The 13,028-nt window shown below is 43.3% G+C and overlaps 1 protein-coding gene across 2 annotated transcripts in view; it reads right to left on the reverse strand.

The window, feature by feature from the left end:
• The window catches only part of AMFR (autocrine motility factor receptor), a 43,802-nt gene that overhangs the window by 10,261 nt on the left and 20,513 nt on the right, over positions 1-13,028 (reverse strand). For both annotated transcript variants that reach the window (XM_023246140.2, XM_045045426.1), the window contains exons 8-10: positions 12,148-12,258; positions 4,354-4,544; positions 1,992-2,095 (exon numbers count right to left, since the gene is read on the reverse strand). In XM_023246140.2, the coding sequence (XP_023101908.1) occupies positions 1,992-2,095; positions 4,354-4,544; positions 12,148-12,258 (406 nt within the window). The remainder of the gene's footprint in view (positions 1-1,991; positions 2,096-4,353; positions 4,545-12,147; positions 12,259-13,028) is intronic.

Here is a 13,028-nt window from a genome sequence, read left to right on the forward strand (position 1 = left end):
ACACGCTGCCAGCCCCGGTCTGTTTCTTCAGTGCCCACTCATTTCCCAATCTACCGGGAAGATCCCATCCCTCAGGCCACGGAAGCCGCCTGTTCCTCTGCAGTTAACCAACCGCCTCCGTTCTGCCGAATCCAACACGTCCTCCTCCGACCTCACCTTCTAAGAATCCCCACGTGCTCGCCTTGCACCTTCTCCCGGTCTCCCTCCTCCTAGGTCACCATGTGGCTCCTCCCTCTCTGCCAGCCCTCGGCCCGGAGTCCTCTCCTCATCGTGAGCCTCATCCTCTCCCAGGAAGAGACCTGCTCCCCGCCTCGAGGAGCACCTACAGACCGAGAACTCCCAAGTGTCCACCTCCAGCCTGCCCTCTTCGGCGAGGTCCAGATGCCTACGTGGCATCTCCATGCGGATGGCTCACCTCTGGCCGGAAGGAAGGCCGAAGCCCCGTCCTCAGTCCTGCTTCCGCCCATCTCGGTATGCGGGCCCATCATCTGCTCACCCAAAGCAAAGTGTCGTCCAGTCCTGTCAGCGCATCATCCCAAAGTGTCTTCAAGCCGCCCCTTCTTTTCATTCTTACTGCCAACACCCTGGTCCAAACCACTCTTTTTTTCACCTGCATTATTGCACAGCCCCCTAACTGGGCTCGTTGCTTCCATCCCTGCCCCTCTATAACCCAGTCTCTCAGAAGCAAATCATTCTGTTAAATGTCCTGTCAGTCCCCTGTGGGAGGAAAAAGGCCTTGAACAACCTTCCAATACTTTCACAATAAGATCTACACCGAGCTGTGGCCTACTAACCCCTGCCATGACCCGGCTCTGCAAAATCAGCGTGCATCACAATCTTGGTCTCTGACTCACTAGGCTCCAACCACAGTGACCGCTGTGCCCCCAGGGCTTTCTCACCTCATGACCTTTGAACCTGTCGGTTCCGCTGCCTCTTTTTCTCCCAACTGCCTCTTTCTCATCCTTCTTGTCTCAGATCAAGTATCAGCCCCTCGGAAAGAACTACTCAGACATCTCCGCTAAAATAGCTCTTACCTCCACCTCTGCCGCATTGCCGGCCTTACTGCCCTCAGAGCACTCACTGCCATCAGCAATGATCTTGTTTGTGTTTATAACCAGTCTCCCCGGCTAAAATCTACACTTCCTGGGAGTGGGGCCCACATCCACCTGGTTTGCCTGGCAGGTGCTATGCAACCGTTTGCACTGCATCATGCCTGTCGCAGGAGTGGGCTTTCAGTACAGATTTGTCAAGTAAATACATGAAGATAAAGGAATGAATGAACAAATGAACCAGTGCCTCTCTGAAGTACTGACGAGGCTTACCCAGGTCAGCCAGCAGCGCTATCTAAGCAGGACTAAGGCAGTTAGCATTTTAAGAGTCCTGCATTCATCATCACAATGAACACTAAATTGCAGTGATAACGACACGTTTCTCTAAAACAAAAATACCCGCCGTATGACAAAGCTTTAGAGAAACACAAAGAATATTTGAACAGTATCCTTGAGCTAACAGTATGTGTGCCTCCATATCTCAAGGCATATAGATATATGTGCATACCCACAGACGTGTGTGTGTGCGTGTGCGTGCGTGCACACGTGTATTTACTTATTTGGGGGGAGGAAAGGGGACAGGGTCAGGAAAACACATTTAGCAGGTCTCATACAACTTTGAATAAAAGGCCCATCATTCTCTCCAGTCACTAAGTCTCTAAATATTTTTGGTTAGCATCAAGGAGCATCCCAAGATTGGCCTAGATCACAACACAGCGAACCCGGCGGTGCTCAGAAACAGACAGATGATCTGCCACACATCTAAAATGGAAGCTGGTTTCCAAAGCAGTTTCAAATTTGAAAACACATGAACTGAAGTTGTCCCAGCTACTACGTCACACGCCCCTGAAAATCCTGCTATTCGGCCAGAGTGAAGCACACAGTGCACAGCGTCCAGCCCCTCCCTGATGACCAACCACCCCGAAGCACAGCGGTCCTTACCATCGCATTCAGCTGGGAGTTGCTCGCCTGTGTAATTCCTAGGATGTTGGTGGTGTGCATCACCTCAACGGAGAAACTCGGCAGCCAACTTGCGATCCGGGACCCTAAGACAAAGAGAACCCAGCACAAGTTAGAGATCTCGTCCCCTGCGTGGTCCAGTCTGGGGTCAGCCGCTCGGGGACCCCAGCTCGTTCCACTGACGGCTTACGGTGTGCCAGGCCTTTTGTACCAAGGGTTTCACACAGATCAGCTCATTGGATCATCGCTACTTTTATACCCGTTTCACTCTTCTCAGGGAAAACTCAGTTCTCGTGGTCTTTTGTCCTGAGGGCACTCAGAAGTCAGGTAACTTGCCCAACATCACACAATTATGGTGGATTTGCAACCAGACAGTCAGGTTCCAGAATCCTTCACCACTAGGCCCTCCTGCTTTCCAGACGCCCTGGATCCACAGGTCAATCTGTTCTCCACCTGGCACAGAAGGAAGGCTTTAAGGCTCTACAGCTGCTACGAGAGAGGGGCTTGTGCTCCTGTCACACCGTACACAAATACTACCCACGTGGAGACATCACTTTCACAATTATTTTCATAAGGTATTGTCTATCGCATCATCTGATTTAAAGACCTTGGTTTTCTGATTCGATTCGAAATTCTTTTCAAAGAGTTCGACAACACAGGCTTGTGTGTGGAGCCAAGAAGTCGGCGGCTTCTGCCATTTCCCCAAGAAAAGGGGGGACCCTAAGCTAAAGCTCCAAGTATTAGTTAATCAAGCTACCTGTTTAGGAGTTATTTTGCTTTCCTTCACAAAGAAGCACCGAGGCACAGAATATAAAAACAAGTTCAATGGCTGTCTCAAGGTCCCGCCCAACAAAATGTGCCTGTTAAAAAACTAGGTTCTTATTTCATGTACTTCCCAGGGAGAAACAAAGTTGACTTTTCTATTTTGACTAAGTTTTTAGTACAAATTCATAAGGTAACGGATTATACAGCTGGGCCCCACGTGCAAGATCTGCTAGCGTATTTCCAAAGTCCTACCTGGTAGAGGCCTTAATCGACAGCCAACAAAGCAGCTGCCTCTCAGCCCTCCGGCACCCGTGGCCCAGCCAGCCACGCGGCCTCACCTCCTAGTCTCGGAGACCAGACTCTACTGCCCTTCATCCTCCTATGAGGGGTCTCATCAACACACCATGGGCTCCCATAATGCTCCACCCCCTGGCAACTCAAATCAGATCAAAACTGCACTCCTCCTGTGATGACGCATAGGGACACAAGTACCCCAATGTTTACAGCAGCACTTTCAACAATAGCCAAATTATGGAAAGAGGTTAAATGTCCATCAACTGATGAACAGATAAAGAAGATGTAGTTTATATATACGATGAGATACTACTTGGCAATGAGAAAGAATGAAATCTGGCCATTTGCAGCCACGTGGATGGAACTGGAGGGTATTATGCTAAGTGAAATAAGTCAGTCAGAGAAAGATACCGTATGTTTTCACTCATATGTGGATCTTGAGAATCTTAACAGAAGACCATGGGGGAGGGGAAGGGGAAAAAATAGTCACAAACAGAGAGGGAGGAAGGCAAGCCATAAGAGACTCTTAAATACAGAGACCAAACTAAGGGTTGATGGGGGGGTGGGAGAGAAGGGAAAGTGGGTGATGGGCATGGAGGAGGGCACTTGTTGGGATAAGCACTGGGTGTTGTATGGAAACCAATTTGACAATAAATTATATTTAAAAAAAAAAGAACACTCCTCCTAACAAAATCCCAAGGATACCTATTTCATGGTAACAAATATTAATTCATGGAACTCAGTGGTATTAGAAGCGATAAGAATCCACAACAGCTCACTGCAACATGAATTAAAGAAGGATGATCAACCAGCCCCCGGTGTGCAGCCCATGGCTTCAGAATTTTAAGTGGGGTTTTTACTACAACTCCTTGCAAAACTGTAAGGGGCAGGATATTCATATTTTATGGACAAGGAAAAGGCTCTAGCTCTGATTCTGCTTCTGGTACTCACTGGAAAGTCTACTCAATGCTCCTGCATAAGTACTACACCGATGTAATAAATTATCAGCAATGGTTAACTATCATTAAGTGTGGTCCTCACAGGCCTGGCTGAGTCAATATTCATTCCTCCTCTTTCGCCCCCTCCTCCCTGCCCCCATATTCACACAGAATCCAGCAAATGCCTGGCACAGAGTAACTCTCCAGTGCTCTCCATGCCTACTGAACACTTTCAACTGAGATGGAAATATTTCTATTAAATTGGCCTAGGCAGGGCAATTTAGAATTCAACCAGCATCCCCTTAGGGGAGAAACCCGTGGGTACGGTTTTAGAGGTTGAAACTAACCATCAAAGTGGAAGAAGTGATTGTGTTGGTTTAAGCGAGGGCGGCCTTCGGCGGCTGCTACAGGAACCAAATTCTCATCCAAGTTCTCTCCTTGATGGTCCTCCCGGACCCGGTTATTGTCAGCGATATTAAGAGACATTCTGCATGTTGGGCAGGAGGTGTCTTGTTCTAGCCACGAACGAAGGCAGGAGCTATGGGAAAGTCCAAAATAAGATAGATATCCTTAGTATTTTTTGTAAGAATTCACCAGAAGTACTCTGAATGTAGCAAATGTGTCGCAAGTTTAGCTTCTATTTACCAATAGTGAGATTTAAATGTTGAGAAACGTCTGTTGACATTACCTCTTTACTCATTCGCTTCCAGTGTGTTCTGCTGTGAACATTAATCCATCAACATATGTGGTCACCTACCGAGCTCCTGGTCATGACCTGTCTGCAGTAAGACTCTATCACATGGCCCGTCATCTTCCTTTCCAACTCCATTGTCTACTTCAAAATCCATGAGGCTGAATCACCCAACACTCGAGCCTCTTATGTCTTTGAATCTTCTACTGCAGTAATCTGTTCTCACCCTACTTTAGCCACTCACTAACACAGTCACAATCTTGGCCTTCTCTTCAAACTTTTGACTCCAAAGATCTCATTCTAACTAAAGCTCTTCTCCTTCCAGTTCACTCCCAAGACCATTATTTGCTGAGAGCACCTGTCCACAATGCCACCACTTTCTCATCTAGCGTCACAGCCCCTCAAGTCTTACTCCCGTCCTCATCTCACTTACCTACAACCCCTCCCTTACACCTGCCACCTCAGCTTCTCCAGCCCTCTGCTATTCATACTCTGGTCTCCCAACAAGGCTGGAAGCTTCTTCTGCCCCCTTTCTCAGAAGATGACAATGCCCTAATTATTCCAGATGGGATAACTACTTGTGCTGTCATTAACGGGAAGTATATTAACAAAACCAAGAAGGTTGGATGATGTGATCTCTAAGGTTTCTTCCTATTTTATAACAATATATTACCTTTCTTCTAAGATTTCAAGAAGGCTCCCCATCCCCTAACACATTATCTTTCTTCTAAGAGTTCAAGGAGGGACTGAATAAAAAGTGCTCACTTCCTTGGTGTCATTTTTAGTATCTGCGGACACGGGTACATTTATGAAGGAGAGCCTCACCCTAATGTGATGATCCCCTGAGCCTCTGGCAACCTATCAGTACTTACGTATCAAAATTCTCCTTGAGGCCAAGATGGAGCTATTTCTTACTATCTCTGCTCCAGAAGAGCTTATGACAGTAACGTGACAAAATAATGAGTGTGTACGGCCAACATTATCACACTTGAAATAAACATCACCTATATATAAAGGACTTGTTTGTGATCATTTAATTCAACCAGATAAATGATTATATATTTTAAAAGTTTGTTTCCTTTTCTCTTGAGTAAATAAGTAGATAAGTAATTAACACAAGTCCACTTCCCTAATGAACACCCTTAAATCACACCACCAGTAAAATGAGCCTTGTGTGGGACTCCAAAAGTATGTTGAGATCCTGGGCACCCTCCAATAATGCCACATTGTGGCACACTTTTCATAAGCGAACCTAATTTCATATTCTGCAAAAACCTCCCACATTAAATATAACAGCCTGAAAACTCCAAGGTGAGGACTAGACACAGTTGCTTTCAAAATAAAAGGCTAGACTTTCACAGCTAAAGAAACCAAACTTCTGAAAAAAACATGTATTTTTTTTCTATAACTATAATAATACTCTATTGAAAGAGTATTTCTCCTCCATCTAAGTTTGATACTTCAATGTGACAGAATATTTGTCGGACTCTGAATGAAATCTTGCAAAGACCTATTCTATCAAAACAAATTATCTAGCTATACAATCTGCTAGAATCTAGACATTTAGTTTTATCACAGATTAAAATGAATCTGCCCTTGGTTATTGTAGTGTTAAGCCCGGACAGCCGGCTTTTCTTTTTGCAGTGCAAGTGCCTGCTTTAAGTTTTGACAGCCTAGGCCTTCACTTCAAAGATGACTATCTCGAATACACACAAGGCCAGCCACATGACTAAATAAAGAGCCAGGCTCTCCCCTCCCCCCAGTTTGTTTTAGAGACCTTGGTTGATTTTGAAAACTGATCAAGTGGACAGGTTGCGTCTTTTCTTCCTGTGCTTTAAACTCATATTCTTATTTTTTAAATTCACCAAGAAAGAGTGAGCCCATGAAGCCCTAGGCCTCCACCCTCCACCCTAATAAAAGCAGAACCCCAGTCCCACACTTTCATCCTACCCACAACCTCACTGTGTGGCCCCAGGTGTGCTATGTGCTTTCTAAGACCTGTACCTATAAATCTTTTTTCCCCAAAGTTTCCTGATGGTTATTGCTAAGGGTGTCTTGCTATTATAATAAGAACCACAAGGGCCAGGGCAGCCCCAAAACTGATTATCGATAGGCTGAGACCAGCATGAAACAACTTATCATTCCACAATCCCACTCCCATTCTATTAACCAAAGCTACAAAGTAGGGCAAACCAAGAGGTCCTATTAATGTGTTGTTCACTCAACCAAGACAGATGAGTGTTTTAAAAATTAACCCTTGGGCAGTTAGAAAATACTGAGACAAATGAAATAAAAAACGCAACATACCAAAACTTATGGGATGCAACAGAAGCAATGCCTCGGAGGCAAATTTTATAGCTAAAAATGCATAAAAAGAAAAAAGATTTCAAATCTACAGCCTAACTTTGTGTCTTATGGAACTAGAAAAGGAGCAAAGAAACCCACAGCCAGAAGAAGGAAGGCAATAATAAATATTACAGCATAGGTAACTGAAAATAGACAACAGAAAAACAATGGAATAATCAATGAAACCAAAAGCTCGTTCTTAAAAAAAAAAAAAAAAATCAACAAAATTGACAATTTTTGCAGGACTAAGAAAAAATGCAAATAATTAAAATAAAAAATGAAAGTGTGAAAAAAAAGAAATGAAAGTAGGAACATTATTACCAACCTTATAGAAATGGTAAGGATTATAACAGAATACTAGAAATAACTATAATCTAACAAATTAGAGAATATAGATAAAATGGGTAAATTCCTACCAACAAAGAAACTACCTAAAATGACTCAAGGAGAAATAGAAAATTGCAACAGACTTAAACAAGTAAAGAGACTTGACTCAGTCAAAAAATCTCCCAGAAAGGAAAAACCCAGGACCAGACGGCTTCACTGGTGAACTCTACCAAATACGTCAAGAATGAACCCCAATCCTATTCAAAATCTTCCAAAATACAGGAGAGAAAACTTCCTATCACACACTATGAGGCCAGCATTACCCTGATGCCAAAACCAGACAAAGACACCACAAGAGTATCTCTTATGAATACAGATGCAAAAATCCTCAACAAAATACCAGTGAACCAAAACCAACAGTACATTTAAAAAGATTACATACCATGAACAAGAGGGATTTATCCTAGGAATGCAAGTGTGGTTGAACATAAGAAAATGAATCAGTATAACATACACTAGAACAATAGAAAAAAAACTCATACAATAATCTCAATAGAGGCAGAAAAATCACTTACCAAAACTAACCACTCTTTCAAGATAAAAATACTCAGCAAACTAGGAGAAGAGAACACCCTTAACATGATAAAAGACATTCATGAAAACCCACAGGTAATATCACACTCAATACTGAAAGATGAAAAGCTTTTCCTCCAAGCTCAGGAACAAGATAAGGATGCCTGTTTTCACCACTACTATTCAATATTGTACAGCAAGTCCTAGCCAAAGCAATTAGGCAAGAAAAAGAAATAAAGACTTCCAAATAATAAAAAAAAGTAAGTAAAACCAGCTCTATTCACAGATGATATGATCCTATTATAGAAAATCCAAAACAACACACACACACACACACACACACACACACACACACACACACACACACTACAAAAGAGCTAATCATCGAATTCAGGAAGTTGCACAGTTATAAGAGCAATATGTAAAAATCAGTTATGCTTCTATACAGCAGAAATAAATAATCCAAACAGGAAATTAAGAAAACAATTCCAGGGGCGCCTGGGTGGCTCAGTCAGCGGAGCGTCTGACTTCAGCTCAGGTCATGATCCCATGGTCTGTGAGTTCGAGCCCCGCATCAGGCTCTGTGCTAACAGCTCAGAGCCTGGAGCCTGCTTCGGATTCTGTGTCTCCCTCTCTCTCTGCCCCTCCCCCGCTCATGCTCTGTCTCTCTCTCTCTCTCTCTCTCTGTCAAAAATAAATATTTAAAAAAATTAAAAAAAAAGAAAACAATTCCATTTCCAGCAGTATCCAAAAGCATAAAATACCTAGGAATAAATTTAACCGAGGAGATGAAAGACTTGACCCTAAAAACTACAAAGGATTGCTGAAAGAAATTAAAGAATACCTAAATAAAAGGAAAGACATTAATGTTCATGGCTTGGAACACCTAATATTCTTGTAACAGTAATACTCCCCAAAGTGATCTACAGATTCAAAACAATCCCTTTTAAATTCCAGTGGCATTTTGTGCAGAAATGGAAACATGGATTCTCAAATTCATACAGAATTGCAAGGGGCCCCAAATGGCCAAAACGATATGAAATAAGAAAAAGTTGGAGGACTCACCATTTCCCAGTTTCAAAACATACTACAAATTCACAGTAATCAAAACAGCATAGTACTAAAATAAAGACAGGCATGCAGGCCATTGGAATTGAGAGTCCAGAAATAAACTCAAACATCTATGGCCAACTGATTTCCACAAGAGTCCCAAGACCATTCAATAAAAACAAGATTCAACAAATGGTATTGAGACTACAGGACAACCACATGCAAAATAATGAAGTCAGATCCCTTCCTCACTTCGTGTACAAAAATTAACTCAAAAAAGGGGTGCCTGGGTGGCTTAGTCAGTTAAGTGTCCAACTTTGGCTCAGGTCATGATCTCATGGTTTGTGGGTTCAAGCCCTGTATCAGGCTCTGTGCTGACAACTCAGAGCCTGGAGCCTGCTTCACATTCTGTGTCTCCCTGTCCCTCTGCCCCTTACCGCTCACATTCTGTCTCTCTCTCTCTCAAAGATGAATAAACATTAAAAAAAAATTTTTTTTAACTAATTGAAAATGGATCAATGACCTAAATATAAGAGCTAACACCATAAAACTACTAGAAGAAAACACAGGGGTAAATCTTCATGACCTCGGATTTGGCACTGGATTCTTAGACTTGACACTAAAAGTATCAGCAACCAAAGAAAAAAATAGGTACATTGGAATTCATAATAATGAAAAATCTGTGTGCATCAAAGGACGTTGTCAAGAACCTGAAAAGAAAAGCTACAGAATGAGAGAAGATATTTGCAAATCATAATATCTGATGAAAGCTTAGTATCCAGAATTTATAAAGAACCCTTACAACTTATCAACAAAAAGACAAACAACCCAATTCAAAAATGGGCCGAGGACTTGAACAGACATTTTCCAAAGAAGATATACAAATAGCCAACAAGCACGCTGTTTAACATCGATGGTCATTAAGGAAGTGCAAATCAAAATCCCAATGAAATACCACTTCCCACTAGGATAGCTATAAAATAGAAAAATAAATAAATGTGAAATACAAAGCGTGAAGAAATTAGAACCCTCACACATTGTCAGCGGGATATAAAATGGTGTGGCTGCTGTAGAGAACAGTTTGGTGGTTCTTCAAGAAGTTAAAAACAGAAATACATATGACCCAGGAATTGCACTCTTAGGTGTATACCCCAAAGGATTAAAAACAGGTACTCAGATACTTGTTTAAAAATTTGATCACAGCATCATCTGCAACAGCCAAGCGGTAGAAATAGCCCAAAAGCCCAACAATAGGTGAATGGGTAAGTTGCTTAATTATTATAAAATTATTATTTTTTTAATTCAGCCATAAAAAAGGGAATGAAGTGCTGATATTTGCTGCAACTTGGGATTTGAAACCATTCTGCGCAGTGAAGGAAGCCAGTCACAAAACGTAGGATTCCTTTCCTATGAACTGTCCATACTAGGCAAATCCACAGACAGCACGAGTGGCTGCCCGGTGATGGAGAAAGGAGAAATGGCAAGTGATTACTTTAGCGAGTATGAGGTGTTATTCTGTGATGATGAAAAAGTTGTGAGACTAGAAAGAAGTGACAGTTGCACAACATGGTGAAATGCACTAAATGCCACTGAACTGCACACTTTACGATGGTTAACTGTATGCTGTATGAATTTTGCCCTAATCAAAAAAGTAAATCCGAAACTTCACCTAATCTTGTGCTTTACGTTTCTTCTAGACCGACGTACACTCTTGGAGTTCTTCCCAACTGTCTCCCAGCAACTTTGAAGAAACAGGTGTGGATTCTCAGGTCTTCCAATCTCAACTGACAGCAGCACTAGACATGTAGCCGCACAGCCACAAAACCAGAATCCCTGACCAGTCTTCTATTCCTTTCTCACGGCCAATCCGATGGATCTGTCCACTGCTCCCCAACCCTTTTCCACCACTGTGGCCCAAGCTACTCTCAAAACACACCCGAACCACTGCGGCCATTACTAACTAGTCCTCCTGATTTTCTTAGGCTGCAAATCTGATCCCCAACCCCTCCTAAAACCCTTCGATGACTTCTCCCCTCTTCCACTGGCCCTCAAGCCCCTGCAGGGTCTAGCTTCTGCCTGCTTCTTCTGCATCAGCAAATGCCACTCCTTATGATCTAAGCCCCGGGCATATAGAATCTCTTCCCATTCCTTCCACACACCTCATTCTGCCCTGTCTAGAGGATCTCTCTCCTTTTGCTGACTCAACTCCTACTCATCACCAAGAGTCACTTCATCCAGGCTTGAGTCAGATTCCTTTGCTACAAGCTCTAAAGAACTATGTTCCTTCCCCTTAGAGCACTTAGCTCGATTTATAATTATACATTCAGAAACGTGCCTGCTTAATTCATGCTCGTCTCCTCCATTAGGCGGTAAGCTGCATGAAAGCAGAGATCATGTCTGTGCTGTTTCACTCCCAGACCCCGACACAGCACCCAGCACACAAAAAATTCTATCAATAAATGTGTTCAGTTACTGATACTCCAGCTCCAAACCCCTTCCAATATTAAAAAAAGAAAAGAAAAACAATTTGGTAATCTAAAGTAAGGAAGGTTAAAGATATAAAGATGAAAACTTTCCCAATATGCAAAAATGATCACTCCCTGGGAGAGGAACAAACCTGTCCCCACATAGAACTGGTGCAATCTTAAGGATTTTCTGAAGATCCTGTGTTGTTATCCCTGATAATACACTCACAGCTCTTCTGGACTGTTCGGTGGTTCTGGTCCAGTCCCCAACTCAGCCCACTTTGCTGGTGTGTTGTTGTGGTGCTGCTTTTGTGCATGTGAAAAATGTGAAAATACACATTCTCTTACCCCAGGGAGCACAGAAGCTGTTTGAAAGCAAGGATTCCCCCACCCCCATCCCTTTCTTTTAAATCTTAACAGGCATATCTGTTCTACTTCAGAGCTTAAATTGACAAGGAGCATGAAGACAGTTAGCAGACCCAGAAATTAAGATGGCGGACTTGTGAGTGGGGAACAGTCCTGCCGTGTAGGAAAGAGGCTGAGGGACAGAGGAGAACCTCCCAAAGCTCCCCAGAGCCCGCACCACTCACTCCACGACCAGTCTGAGGTAACATCCCCACTCTCTGCTAGGACTGGTCGTGAGCCAAGCACAAACACCCACATGCCCTGGATAGGACACCTGTCCCTACTTGTGGAAAAGATGTCCACAGGGCAGTTTCCTCGCGGCCTGCATGGAGTCCCAGCAGATGGCACAGTCGTCATTATTGACAGCCAGCTCCTCTGGAGTTGCAACCGCAAACCTGTAAGAGACGAATGCACCCGGCAGACAGCTCTGTCAATTCCACACACGTTCACAGAGTGCCACTTTACAAACTTCGCCCTTCTGACACCAGTTACCCCTTCTGACATCTTGTTCCGTAAAACATTCCCCACCATCAAAAACATTACACCTGCTTTCTCTTCACAGCCCACTGAAGCAAGAAACTAACTTATACACAGAAACTAACTCTGTCTTAACAGCTCCTCTTAATTCCTTCCACATAACACATTAGCTAAAAATGACCTGAGAGAACATTCTAGGCAAACCCCCCAAACAGCCAAACTGTTCCCCTGGACACAAAAAGGACACCCATTAATCTCACATTGTCAGGCTTGGTTTACCCTCAGGTTGGTGAGTGAGTCCCTCCTCTGGTGAGGTTAAGAGCGTGTATGTACATAAACACACATGAGTAAGGAATAAGTGAGACCCACTTCATAAAATAGAGGGCAGAAGCCCAAGGAAGCTTCTGCTTAATAATAGTGATGATAACAATAATGACACAGTAAGAACCACCTAATATTTATTGAGTAGCTACTACATACCCATAACTGTTCTAAGTATGGTACCTGCATTATCCCCGGATCCCTCCCAACAGTTCCAAAAAGAAGGCTCTGCTATCATCCCTAGACAGGAAGCAACTGAGGCACAGAGATTTAAATTAAGTTGCCCCCAAATCACACAGCAACTACGTGGGGATCCACACCCAGCAGTCTTCCAGAGCCGCCACTTATTCTCCTCACCATTCTGTAA

This window comes from Felis catus, chromosome E2, assembly GCF_018350175.1.
Source record: "Felis catus isolate Fca126 chromosome E2, F.catus_Fca126_mat1.0, whole genome shotgun sequence".
Taxonomy (NCBI): Eukaryota; Metazoa; Chordata; class Mammalia; order Carnivora; family Felidae; genus Felis; species Felis catus.